Genomic DNA, 14,634 nt, shown 5'->3' with positions numbered 1-14,634 from the left:
AAATTTAAATATACAAAAATCGATAGAATGCAAAAAAAAAAAAAAAAATATAAAATATCCAAAGCAAAGTATATATTATGATGTTTAAAATTAGTAGATTTTAAAATTAGTACATGTTTAAAATTAAATAGATTTTTATTTCTATATTTGTGTTCATAAAAATTTTAATTCGCATAAATATCCTTAGTCTAATTATAAAAATTTCAAAATATTATGTTATGTACGAAGTGTTAATATAAAGTGTTAATTATTATCATATATTAAATTTGTATTTATATTGATGATAGAACAAATCTCAATTATTTAATAAACTTTAATACGAATATTGAATAAAATTTTATTTCGAAATCATTATTTTCTATTTGTTTTGAATATATAATTTATTATATAAATTTTATTTGTATGAAAATTAAATTTAAGTATCACATTTAATTAAAACAGTTTTAAGAACTGTTATCTATTCTTTTAAGCGATCAACAAGTTTTTAGCTCTACTCTAGAGAAACATCTGAATTATTTGTTGCTTTCACATTGTTAGTTCGGATCAATTTACCATTTCATCATGATTACATAATGTATGAATAGTATAATATCGATGTTGAACAATGAAATTTTTCATTTTTTTTATTAAATATAGTAAAGTTTTATCATTCGTATATATGAATGATGTGTTGAAAATATTACGTATTATAACAATTTATAAATCGATAATACATGACATACTTGCATCATGGAACATAGTGTGATTCGACAGATGAAAATCATTATGCGAAAGTGAAAGCGATCGTCGATATATACTGATGATATGTCAACGTTGAAACTTAACATATTTCGACTATGATTTATAATAAAAAATATTATTTAAATTTTTTCAAAATTTTTCTTAAAATAATATAATAATAATAATAAAATATAATCAATGAAAATAATAGGATAAATAAAATATATATGTTTTATTTTAAACAATATAAATGATACAATTATGAAATCTTTTATTCTATATATTTAGTTCTTTAAAAAAAAAAAAAGAAATATTCGATTTTTAAGTATTAAGATTTATTTCACGATTAAGTATATGCTATCAATATCATTCGAGAGCTCATAATGTTCTGAAAAGATAATAATAAAAAAAATAATTGTATCGATAAAAAATGTAAATATTAATCCACTTAAATCGTGATTTTATATGCAAAAAAAAAAAAAATAAATCTAAAAAAGAAATAATATTTTTTAGGTTTCGTTTTCGAGTATCTGAAGTTTGACAATTTTTCAAGTGCAAATAAAATTGGCTCTGATTATTATTTATCAATTTTACGAAACTTCAAATAGATAATGAAAATAAATTTTATTTTTCAAAAAATATTCCGATCTTCATTTTCTTTTTCCAAATATATTCATATTCTTCTTCAGTAGTTGCGAAATAGTGAACATTATTGTAAATTAAGAACACCATTTTCCTTAAAGCATTTTGCTCACTTGTATGTATTACATTAAAAAACATGCCATATAATTTACCGGTTCCCTGTCTACTGCCATTTATAGAAAGCATGTCAAGCTTTATATACTGTCTTGAATACTGTAGATGCATTCATAAGTTTCGTGATTGAGAAATTTTATCTCATTTCTTAAATAAATTATTACACTTATTTGATTCTTATGTATATACCTACTGAAAATCTCTTATCTATAAAAAGCTACAGAAGATGTATGCTATTTGTTATGAGCATATTATTTATTAATAATAATTTTAACTATTCTATAGATTTTAATTTCTTTTTTTATAATTCATTGTCGTTAAATTTTAAATATAATTCTAGAAATATTTTATATTACAAGGTTTATGATTAAATTTCGTTTTTAGTTTATTTCCAGTAGTAATCCCTTTGAATCAGATAAAAATATTATATTATCTTTAGTCGATAAAACAATAATACTTATTTACTGAGTATATCTCGATAATAAATCAGAAAGAAAAGTTTAAATACTTCATTTTTATAACTTTTAATATTTTATTATACTCCACCAATCAAACAATATTTGTTTTTGATTTATCGTAAAATATAAAAATAAAAGTAAACGATTCTAGTAGTAGTTTGGAGTGTTTAAAATCTTTTTGGAAAATTACTCGATATTTATCGAAAAAAATCTAGATGATAAAAATTATAAAAAATTATTTTTTGATTTTTAGATTCCTCTGTAAAATTTTTCATAAATTTTATATTTTTATTTTAATTGTAAATCTTTTTTTTTAATGTTAAGGAATGCAAATTAACATATAAAAGAAGATTAAATAAATAATTGATATTTTATCTAAAAAAAAAAGAAAAAATAAAAAGAAAAACAATATCAAGAATAAAATTCAAAGTTTTGAATCTGTTATTTTCTCGATAACTATATGTATAACTGATTACGAAATTTTATCATAGATATGCATGTTTATTATAGATATTGTAAAAAAAACATCTTATATTATATTATCTTATATTATAATATAGATATAAATGTTATAAATCACATTATACCAAAAATAAGACATTAATATTTCAATTCATTTTATAGTATTACTAATTAATTATATTACAATATATAAGAAGTATTACATATTAATAATTAACATATTAATAAATTTTTTATTATCTGAATCAATTTATATTAAAAAATAAGTAAAAACGATTTACACATGATGTATATATAAAATTTATCAAATGCTTAATATTTTTTTAATTTAAAAACAGGATTAATTAGATTAAGATATTTAAAAATATTTAAATTAAAAATCATTTATATTATTATACTTTTCCATTTGGATCATTATTTTCTTTGTTTTTCATTTAAAATTTTTTCATATTAAGTTAGTAAAAAATAAGATAAAGGTGTTAATTAATTAATCGAACAACTTACTAACCTAAAACTTCTGCCAACAGTGATCCACTTTGGTTTTTGATCGTAAACAACATTTTTTAAAAATCTAGTTCCACACAACTTTATCAGTATATTTGAGCTCATTTTTTAATCAATTTTCAAATTTTTTGTAATAATCAATTTTAACTTATTTGCAAAAATCCACCAAAGTAAAAAAGTGTGAAAAAGAAAACAAATAAGAAATAATTTTTTTCCTAATTTTATATAAAAATAAACCTATTAAAATAAGGAAATATCAAAAAAAAGAAATTTTATAACGTGAAAAGAAGAAATTACTAAAGATCGACGTATACTTCGCTGGTCCACTAACATAAACTATGGCAGGTATTATTTATATAGCGATCCCTTCCATCCTGAATTCCAGTAGGAATACCGGTTTTATCGCATTTAGGATAAATTTTAAATTTGTGCATTTTCTTTGAAAAATTTATTCTTCTTCCTTTCTACTTTATAAATTATTTTATTCTTATCTAAAATATATTATACAATATATTTATTATATTATATTTTATTTTCTTGTTTTATTTCTTATAAGTAAATAATTATCTATATGTTGTGCTACAGTTGAGTATATAACTGTCGAATATTGACAAATCTCAAGATCAATCGAGATGTATCAATGTAATTTAATACATTACGTGGTATACAAGAGTCATGCGATGTAATTTATATACATAAAACATACATCGATTTCAATTCGTAATCAAAGTAAGTGCAATAAATTATTTCTCATAACCTCTTATACAATATTGGTAGTTGCAAATATTGCAATAACAATAAAAATAAACATGAATTGAATAAATAAAATGATTTTATATCATTGATGATAAACATGGATAATAATATAAAAAAAAAATATTTAAAGGTAACTATTAAGTGACTATTTGATTTTACGTTTGTAAAATTGCACTTTATAAAATCGTTATTTTTTTTTTCTTTTAATTTTTTTTTTTATTCTATTGTTCTATTAGAAATTGTAAATTACTATTAGAAGGAAATATTCTCAATCTTTAAGAAAAAAATTCTATGAAAGATCTTATCAATAAGAAGTTAATTATATTTATATTTATTTGTATACTTCTATATTTTCATATTATTATATTTTCATATATTATATTACTTCTATATTTTCATACAATGATAAAATCTGTAAAATACATTTTGTAATAAACATTTTTTTACATGATAAAAAATTTATGACATTTAAATCTAATTAATAATAAAATCTAATTAATAAATCTAAAAAAAAATATAAGGAAAATATATACATGAAATGGAATAATACAAAATCTTATAAAATGGAATTATATAAAATCTTATAAATCTTCAAATGATAAATTAATCTCTCAAATGTAAAATAATACAATTTACTTTCGTAAGTTTACTTTTGATTTCTAGAATGACTACATTCTATTTGAATGAATTTGTTATTGATCATATTATTAAAATATTGATTTTAAGTTCGTAAATAAACAGTATTTATTTAATCAGATTTAATATATGTATATATATGATAAACTTTATCGAATATGACGTCATTAAGAAAAAAATATTTGTACAAGTATTTATATGAAAAATATCAAGTCAAATCAAGTAAAGATAAGATATTGATAATTATTCAAAAACTGTTCTATTAACTTATTTCGATAGAAATAATTTTTATATTTATATATCATTCATTTAAAATTTTAATTTACTTTAATTAATATCCGATGAATTATGTTTTAATAATAAAAATAGTAAATAAATATGTATATATACTTTAAATTATTATAGTTCAGTTATGGATTGAATAATTTTTAGTTTTAGAAAATTTTATTTTTTACAAATGAAATAGATGTAGTAAATGAATAAAAAATTTTTTTTAATCTTTTTGCTACAATTGAGATAAATTGAATAAAATAACAATGATATAAAACAAAAAAAAAAATAAAAGAATAGATTTTAAATAGAAAACTAAATAAACTAATTAACCTAAAATAAGATTATTAAAATACAATAGAAAACGAATAATATTGAAACAAACGGAACAATTATTATAACATAATGATATGTAAAACTATATTCTAATATATTCTGTTCTATATAGTATACGTGTAGACAATATTAACATTGTTTCATTCGTCATTATACAATTATTTAATTATGTAATGATATATAAAAATAATAATGTTTAATTTTAATGCAGTATTCATAATTAAATACATAAATACAAATGCCAAGAAATATTTCCATGAAGTAGAAAAATCATAGTACATTATTTTATGCCAAAATTTTGAAATACTATAAGTATTAGTTAGAAAGATACTAAACAGTGCAATTTTAAGTCATTCTTAACCTTGATTCTAAATTTTATCATTTCGTAAAGCTTTCAAGAATTCTTTGGCGTTTTCAATACTCTTTAGTAATTTTCCAATCGTTTTTTGAGGAATACATGGCTTGAAATGAATGGCTTCGTGCTGATGCGACACACCGTACAGATTAAAAAGAAGCCATGAAATCAATTAAAGGATATTAATTGAAGAGTTGATGGTATTCGATGCTAACAAACTTTATAAAAACTCTATACGATATCATGTTCTATAAAAAAATTTTTTTTTTAAAAATGAGGATTGAATCATAAAATATAAAATTGAATTGTTTATAATTAATATATAAAAATAAATAGGTATATTTAATATAATAAAAGTATTTTTTAATTATCAAATATATAATTTATTATATATATATTATATATAATAATTTAATATATATAATTACAAAAAGAATTTAAAGAAGATTATATAAAGAGTTTTTCTATTTTTTTTATTTTATCCATTCTATAAAATTATGTTACATGAATCAATTAACTAATTAATGTTATACAATAACGTCCATGCAAATATGCATCGAAGTTATTTATGATGTTAATATTTACAAACTAAATAAAACATGTTTCTAAAATTAAATTTACGATACTTTCGATTATAGAATCATTCTTAAGAGTTTTGGCACGTGTCTGATAATTTTGATTAATTGATACTTTATAATTCAGATTTTACAGTATTGTATTACAATATAATTATGCTGAAAATATAATTAAATGTAAAATTTTTTTTAATAAAAAAAATAAAAAAAATTTTAGATATTGTTACGATTATAATTTTTATTACTATTTTTTATTATATTTATACATTAAGTTTAATCATTATATTAATCAATGTTTATAATTTAAATGATAATACGATGAATTGTGAATTTTTTAGTAGTAATTGTGAATTTATGATATTCTGCCAACTATTTCAAAGCATCAAAAGAACTTTTTATAAATCATGATTCATCCTTGCTTGTTTCCTCTCATAATAGCCTTCGTTACAATTTTCATTTCCTTGTTTTTATTTTGATAATTAATACCAATGTAACATGTCCGGTAATTAAACTACTCAAAATAAACTTTCCTCGTCATTCAATAAATTATTCAATTATATGTAATTATAAGTAATTAATACATGTACATTATATGTTAAATAAAAATTGGAAAATTATAAATCTATTATAATTTATATATATTAATATTAATATTATTATTAATTTCATATTTTTTATTTTATAAATTGATAATTTTTTTTATAAAATTCATATTTATTTCATGATTCATGAAATTATCATTTTATTATTATTATTTTTTTTAATATGAAAGTATGTATGAAAGTATGTAAATATAAAAAGAATCTTTGAAAATTAACTAATATGAAACAAAAAAATATGTTTAGCTTTAAGTTATACTATATTTTTCAAATACAATTTAATATTATTTAACGATTTAATTTACATATTTAATTAATAAAGAAAATTAATCATCAATTAATTATTTATTTAAAATACTTCGCATTTATCTAAAACAATATCATTTATTTTCTTTTTTTGAATTAAATTGATGAATTGATACATTTTCATCATTATTATACAATTAAATATGTATATACAATATTAATTAATTTGTTTATTTTTATTCTATTTTTATTCTATTATTTTACTAAGAATTTACATATAAATTTACATATAAATTTATAAATATATATATAATAACTATTTAAGTTTGTTATATAATATAAGTAATATTAAATCAACATAAACAAAAAACTGATTTTTAAAAAAAGTTCAACAAATATCTTTTTAAATCATTGTTATATAAAAATGTAAAAATAATTAAATTGAAATTAAAATGATACTACATTTAACTCAGTCAGTAAAAATTATTAAAATATACATGGTCATCATAGATGTTGAAGTTTGTGAATGCAATTGATAGATGAATATATATATAACTGACTTCAGAAATTGTTACTAGTATAGATAATATGACAGTCGGATTTAAAGTGCACTAGACTGAAACTGAACTTTCAAGTAGAAGAGCAGCTTGGAAATTTCCCGTTCAAAATGCTTGGTCATTGTCAGTTATAATGAAACTCCTTTTTTCGCCGCGTGGAAGCGCCATAATCGTATGCATTTTTTCACGCGTTCAGTATGTGATGTCATTATGTGTTTATTTCGACATATAAATATGTTTGCGTAACAAAATATATATTTATACATATTTTTATTTTTTATTATACTTTTTATCGTATTATCAAGAGAAAAACAAATTCATTGATAAGATTAAAAATACGTTAAAAATATAATAATATATATAATATACTATAATATAATATATAATTAATATTAGTATAATCAAATTTCTTTCTTTTGAATATAATATGTATCTAGCTTTTTATATATGAGAATTCTATGAGGAAATAATATTTACCTGTTAATAAAATTAATATATTGATAATCTTTGTGTATTTAAAATGTAAAATATCTTTTAAAAAAAATGAAAATTTTCTTTTTGAATAATTTTTTTCAAATTATTATTAATACAATATATATATATATAAATAATATATATAAATTTTCAAATTTTCTAAGATTATCTATAATGATTTAACCTAAAATGATTAATCTAATATTTTTTTTCTTATTTATAATTATTTCTTCAGCTCTTTAAAAATATTTATTACTAGATTATTAGTAGATTAATAAAAAAATTAAATTCTTAAATTAAATATTGAGCCTATAATTTAAAAAAATGGTATGGATAAAGAAACAGTGTCACTTCCAGTAAAGTCAATACTTTCCTTCTATTTTCGAAGAGTTTAAATGAGAACGTTCTACATCTTCGAATAGAACGATCGATTACATGTCCAACAGTATTACTACAATTATGATATTTGATATAGTTTAATTTCGTTTTCGAAAATAACAATCTTAACTTTTAAGAACATTAAAATACAAATGTCGAAAATTTAACAAAACATTCTTCTTTGTAATGTTTTATTAATATATATTTATATCTTATATTATGTAAAATATCTAATACTCATAGTAATTTTAAATATCTTTTACATTTCTTGTATTTTTTTTTTTTTTTTTTTTTGTATTCAAATTGATCAAATTGACCTATTTTATATCTAAAAAAAAAAATATTTCTATGAATTGGAAATTTCCCTACACATCACTGTTGTACCGTAAAGGACATAAATTACCACACGAAACACACGATAATCTTAGTAATTTGCTCAAGATATCAGATAATATTTTTGGAACATATTCGTATCTAAACAAATGGTCATTGTTACAAAAGCGTTCACGACAATTTGACGACACACTTTCGTTACTTTTAGGAATAGATACGCGTAATCACCTGATGATTACAAGTGTTTCCTTCTACTATCACGTCTAGTCTTGTTACGAAAGAACATTGAATCGATTCAATGTTGATGATTTATTACCATGGAAACTCGTGAAAACATAACCACACGATCTATCAGACCCAATGACCCAATCTTCCATTATTGTGGATTTTCAACCTCAGTTGGGTTTAGTGTATCGTACAAAAAATGAGTCACGTGCATATATGACTTTTCAGTTGTCAGTTGTCTTAATTTATTTTTCAATAATTTTTTGTTGGTTATAATATTAACACACGATTAATATTATGATAATTGTAGAATAGAATAGGCGATATTTCATATTGAGGGTATAATAATGAAAATAAATAATTTTATAAGAAAAAAATAAAATGAAAATATTTTTCTTATGAAGTTCTTACAAAATTGATATTCATCGAACATATGTATATAAATTTACATATACATAAATTTATTTACAAATATATATTTTTGATTCAACAAATATATATTGTTATAAACTAAATGTATCATTATTTCAAATCTATTAATTTTCTTTTTTTTTTTTATTAAAAATTTCATTATTCGTTTAATTATTATTTTGTTTTTATTCAAATTTCATTGCAAATTTATTTTAAAATCAATTATAAAATAAAATGGAATAAGATAATAGAATAAGAATACTTTAATCAATTTCATAAAAATTAATTTTTATTAATAAATATTTTTATAATTTCATTTCTATTAATTAATTATCATTTAATATAAAATGATTTAATATGGAAATATAAAAAATAAACGTCTAGACAAGTGGAGAAAATTTGATCAAACCAGACTGTTTACGGAAGTTGCTTCTTACTAATATCACGAGTCGTATCACATTATGCAAATAGATACAACTATTTAATATGATTTTCACGATACTTAATACTTAAGAAAACATTGGTGAACAAGATTTTGATGACATCATCACATAGTTTTGAATATTATAGAGGACATGTTTTGTTATTATTGTGTTGTTGCTGAGAAAAACATTGTGTGTACTACATTTAAAATTAAAATGAATTAATTTAGCATCTTGTCCGAATGAATGTCCGAATGAATATTAAATGATTCTTTCATTTCACTCATACGTTTATCAAAGGAATATTCAAAATTTATTTTTTTCGAAAAAAAAAATGAATAAAATTTTTTTTTAACAAATTTCTTACATAATTATTTTTTTATCATAATTTAAATTTAAATTACAAAATTCACAATCTGATCATTTTTTATTCAACTTATACAATAACCTATTTATTAGTCTTTTTAAAAACAATTTAAAAAATTTAAAAAAAAAAAAGATAAATTTAGATCTACTGAATTGATTAATCAATATATTTTGCGATCTTTTCGTCGATTTTATCCTAAATTTTTATTGCATTATCTTAATTTTCAATATTGCATTATCTATATTTTCAATGTTAAAATTATAAAATGAATTGAAATAAAATAACTAATAATAATAAGTCATTCTAAATATTGATTCATTGATTTTTTAAAATAATTTAGATCAATCTAAATTTTCTTAAACAGAAATAATGATTCATTGGATAAAATTATTAACAAATTTTCTATGATTATCGTGGAAAGAAATGAGATATTATTTGATTGACATTTCATATAATAAGAAATTCTTGGAATCGATATATCAACAATCTCAAATCGAGTTAAAGACTTTTCATGGCCCTATGTATCTCGTTTTTTTTGACTGCATAAATAAATTCCCGGAATCATAGTAATTATCTATGGCTAAACGTATGTACGTATATATTTGGATGCATTAGAAACTGCATCGTATTTCACGTAAGCGAGAGCTTAGTTCAATCGGTTGAAATGCAAACCGATACGCTGAATGAAAATTTCATACAATTCGACAACTTCTATTTTAACGATGTAGGTCAGTGTCTTGCTTGTAACTGCCGGTTAATTCTTCTGATGGTCATCGAAAAAAAATCGATAGAAATGAATTGCAAATATAATTAGTGGAAGATAAAAAAACGAGTCAAAGTCGAATGTATCACTATAATTTACAAATAGATTGTTAAGATCTAGAAAGGCAGAAGAAAGATAAAAAATGTACTTTTTTTTTTTTTAATTTTCATTTCTTTTTTAAACAGAGATGAAAAAAAACTATTGTTAGAAATATAGTATTAACTATTATAAAAATTTAATAGAAAAATAATATAAGAATTTTTGTCATGTTATTTAAATGATAACAATATGAAAATATGTTATATGTATAATTATAAAAAAAGATATAAAAAATATATATAGATATATAAATAAATAGAAAAAATAATGTAAAAGAGTTGGAAATAAAAATAATCGATTGTTGCAAAGAAAAAAAAATAGGAAAAAAAAATATATTTTAACTAATTATCAAATAATTCCATTTCGTTAAACAATATTTCATGTTAAATAAGTATAAAATGATATTATAATTAAAATTTATAAATAATTTCAATTTAAAATATAAAATGAAAATAATAATGAATACACAAAATAATAATTGTTATATAACATTTTTATCTTGAATACTGAAATTAAAATTACGACTTAATATTTGTTATACTGTTCCATAATTATTTTACAGACTATAATATTAATTTTTTACAATAAAAACAATTTTTTTTAATATATATTATAAATGATAATAGTATTTGAAGCCTGTATTTCCTTTACGATAACAATAGACATCAATCGACAGTGATATGTGCAACCGCCCCTGAGTCATATGTGATATGTTAACAAAACTGTTTTAATAGAATATTTATTTAAAAAAAGAAAAAAATTTTTAGATGGTATAGATGCAACATTTATTTGTCATGAGTTTGAATTTTGATTACGGATATACATATGATTTGTCAAAATATTTTTATCAAAATAAAATCTCCCTAGAATCCAGTAAAACATATAATTTCACACCAAACAATATAACATTTTCTTTAAATACTTGAATTCTCAATTTTTCTTCTAGATGTCATTCTCTACGTGTTGTGAACAAAAATGAAATGAGGTTAGAATTTCATGTCACTAACAATTATACGTATACGTATATATCGCAGTTGGTCTCGAGTTGTATTTATAACGAATAAATATTAATCTTACGAAAAAGTGTTTTTCTTTTTTCTTTTTGTTTCAAGAGTGTAAAAACGTTTCAAGAGTTAAAAAACGTTGAAAAGAATTTTGCATAATTTTCCTTTACAATTTCATCATTTCATCATTATTCTTATTTTACATTTCTCTAACGTGCGATAACTAGTTCGCGATTGGTTCCCGTGAGTATTCTAAATATGTATTGGCATACGGATAACATAACAAATAATCAATTATTTTTTAACTATTCAGAGTCACTAAGAGTTAAAAATAACCATATATTTTTTATGCGAAGGAAAAAAAAAGATGAATTATAATTATAAAATTAATTATTAAACAAATTTTACATTTTTTAATGTAAAACATTATGAACAAATAAAAATTATATATAATACGAATATTCTCCATTCAACTATAAAAAATCAATGTTCGTGAAAGAAATATTATTTCAAATTTAAGCATACAATCTCCAGATGATTCAACTCTGCCTATCGAAGCAATGAAATATTTATACGAGATACAAAATACAATTCAATACTAAGAAATCAGAGATTTCTTTTATATCGTATAAAGAGCAAGACAATGTTTTTTCTTTTCTTTGTTTGATTAGCAAAAATATACTAATCATTTCAAGACAAAAGTTTAAGTTTAAGTTTAAGTTTTTTAAAAGAATATTTCAAATATTAATAAAACAATTCATTATTAATTATTAAATATTATAAAAAAATTAAAAAAAAGATATATTATCATAAAATTCTTTAATAATTAATTATTGAATATTATTTGATATAATCATTAGCAATAATTCGTATTGAGCGAAATATTATTTAAACATCAATCTTTAAATTTAAATATTATAAATTATTATATTACAAAATAATTAAAAAAAAAATTAAATTTACATTTATTATTGCAATTAAAAAAAAATTCACTAAATAATTGCCAAATTAACGTCTATAAGTTTTATTATTAGCAATTTATATTTTAATTTTTTCATATAAGCGCAAAAAAACATTATTGTTCAAAAAATATTGTCTGGAAAATTCATATAATAAACAATAATTATTTATACTTATGTCATTATCAATATTTCTCTTTAAAGTTTCAATTAGCATAAATTATAATTCTTTTTTTTAATAAACAAAAAAAAATATTAAATTATTGGTTTTCTTTTCTTTTTATTAAAAAAATTAATTATTTTACATTATTATTCATATACATTACATATATTTCACTAAAAGTTTAAAAAAATTTCGTTTTTAAATTTTTCTCACAAATTCATATAATATGAAAAATTATATCTCGTTAAATTTAATTTAAAATCAAATATTTTCATTGTTTAGAATAAGTACAAAAAAAAATTATTATTAATTCTAAAAAAATGATATGAATTCATATATTTCAAATGATTACCGAGATTTATATTATATCTATTTCATTAAAATTGTCAATTTTATGAAGTATATTTGATTTAATATGAAGTATATTAAATCAAATTACATATTTTTACTAATTATAAAATAAAAATACTTTTTCCAATTAAATTTTTAGATCATTGTTAAAAATGGAATTCGAAATTTGTTTTATTTTCAAATCACTTTGATAAAAAATCAATGGAATATCGATACAAGACAATCTTGTACTCACCGCTATTATTGCTGGTCCAGCAATCGTATAGAGTGTGATGTTCTAGATGATCGTTTGATCGATGGCTGTGGAGCGGAGTTGCGCGTCGCGTCTTATTGTGTTATGTTGCAAAGAGTTAAAAGGCACTGGTCATAAAGGCAACGAGCGTCTGATAGTACGATCTGTGTTACTACTGTAAGAGCGCGGCTGCGATATTTATGTAGAGAAGCGTTTCGGCGCACGCGTCGTTTACCCCGCGCTCTCGACTGTTGCGATTCCCCTCTTCTAGCTTGAAAGTGATTATCCGATGTGATCGTAGGTCCACTGGATCGTTACATGCCGGAAAATTCTTGTCTGCCTCTGTTACCATGGTACTTGTCAGTTACGAACCATCGACCGAAATTATTCGCGATTCTTTTTCAATGACGTAACTTGAACTTGTCCAAGGTTAAAATAAATCATCACTGATTATCGTGTGGAAGTTTTAACAAACAATTTTTCCAATCCTACTAGATGAATTTTCAAAACGAAGCAACTTCAAGAAATAACCAAATATCGATAAATATCGATAAATAGGTAACTAGTGCAATATATTTTTCCCTATTAAGCGAAAATAAGATTAATGAAAAAATTTTTCTTTTTTATCAGCTGTTGACAAATAATATTCATAATGAATTTAAATTACTGTATAATCAAATATATCGTTATAATAGCGATTAAAATTTTTATTTGACATTATTTTATTTTTACTATTCTCTATAGATACGAGATTATTTATTTTATGTAACTAGAACAATTTATTCCATATTTTTTTTGCTATTATTACTACATTTGTATAAGTTATTTGATCAATTTTCATATGATGATTACATAAGATTAAATATAAATTTTCCAATATCATTATATTTAACAATGATAACGAAAAATAGATATTTTTTTTTTCATCATTAAATAGATATCTTCAAAATAAATTTACCTTTTTTAGTGCAATATATTTTATCAACATAAAAAAGTAGAAAAAATAAATAATGATATAAATGACTAAATTATACTTTAAAAATATGTTCTAACAATGGAGTTGAAACAGTATATTGCATTTTCTCAATTATTGAACAATTATCGAACAATTTCATAAGATTTAAATTGATAATAAAATTATTCAAATAATAAAAATTAAATTGGATTTAAATATATGAAACTATTTTTTTTACAAATATTTAAAACATTTATAAAATTTTTAA

The 14,634-nt window shown here is 20.3% G+C and overlaps 1 protein-coding gene and 1 long non-coding RNA gene across 4 annotated transcripts in view; one reads left to right on the top strand and one right to left on the bottom strand.

Moving 5' to 3' along the window:
• Positions 1-13,771, bottom strand: part of LOC102670692 (glutamine synthetase 2 cytoplasmic) — a 21,751-nt gene extending 7,980 nt beyond the window's left edge. Inside the window, exon 1 of one of the 3 annotated variants that reach the window (XM_006624406.2) lies at positions 13,415-13,771. Coding sequence is in view for 1 of the 3 variants with exons in the window: in XM_006624405.2 (XP_006624468.1) it covers positions 2,905-3,005 (101 nt within the window). In the remaining 2 variants the exon portion in view is untranslated. Of the gene's footprint in view, positions 1-2,904; positions 3,224-13,414 lie in introns of those variants that run through there. The other 2 variants (XM_006624407.2, XM_006624405.2) reach the window with 2 other exon arrangements.
• LOC102671008 lies at positions 11,695-12,072 on the top strand. Its single transcript, XR_422866.2, has 2 exons — positions 11,695-11,949; positions 12,020-12,072. It is a non-coding gene; the product is annotated as an uncharacterized LOC102671008 (long non-coding RNA).
• Positions 13,772-14,634: the final 863 nt, after the last annotated feature.

This window comes from Apis dorsata, unplaced genomic scaffold (assembly GCF_000469605.1).
Source record: "Apis dorsata unplaced genomic scaffold, Apis dorsata 1.3 scaffold_1055, whole genome shotgun sequence".
NCBI classification, from domain to species: Eukaryota; Metazoa; Arthropoda; class Insecta; order Hymenoptera; family Apidae; genus Apis; species Apis dorsata.
The sequence above is the reverse complement of the archived record's forward strand: the minus strand, read 5'-3'. Positions and strand labels throughout refer to the sequence as shown.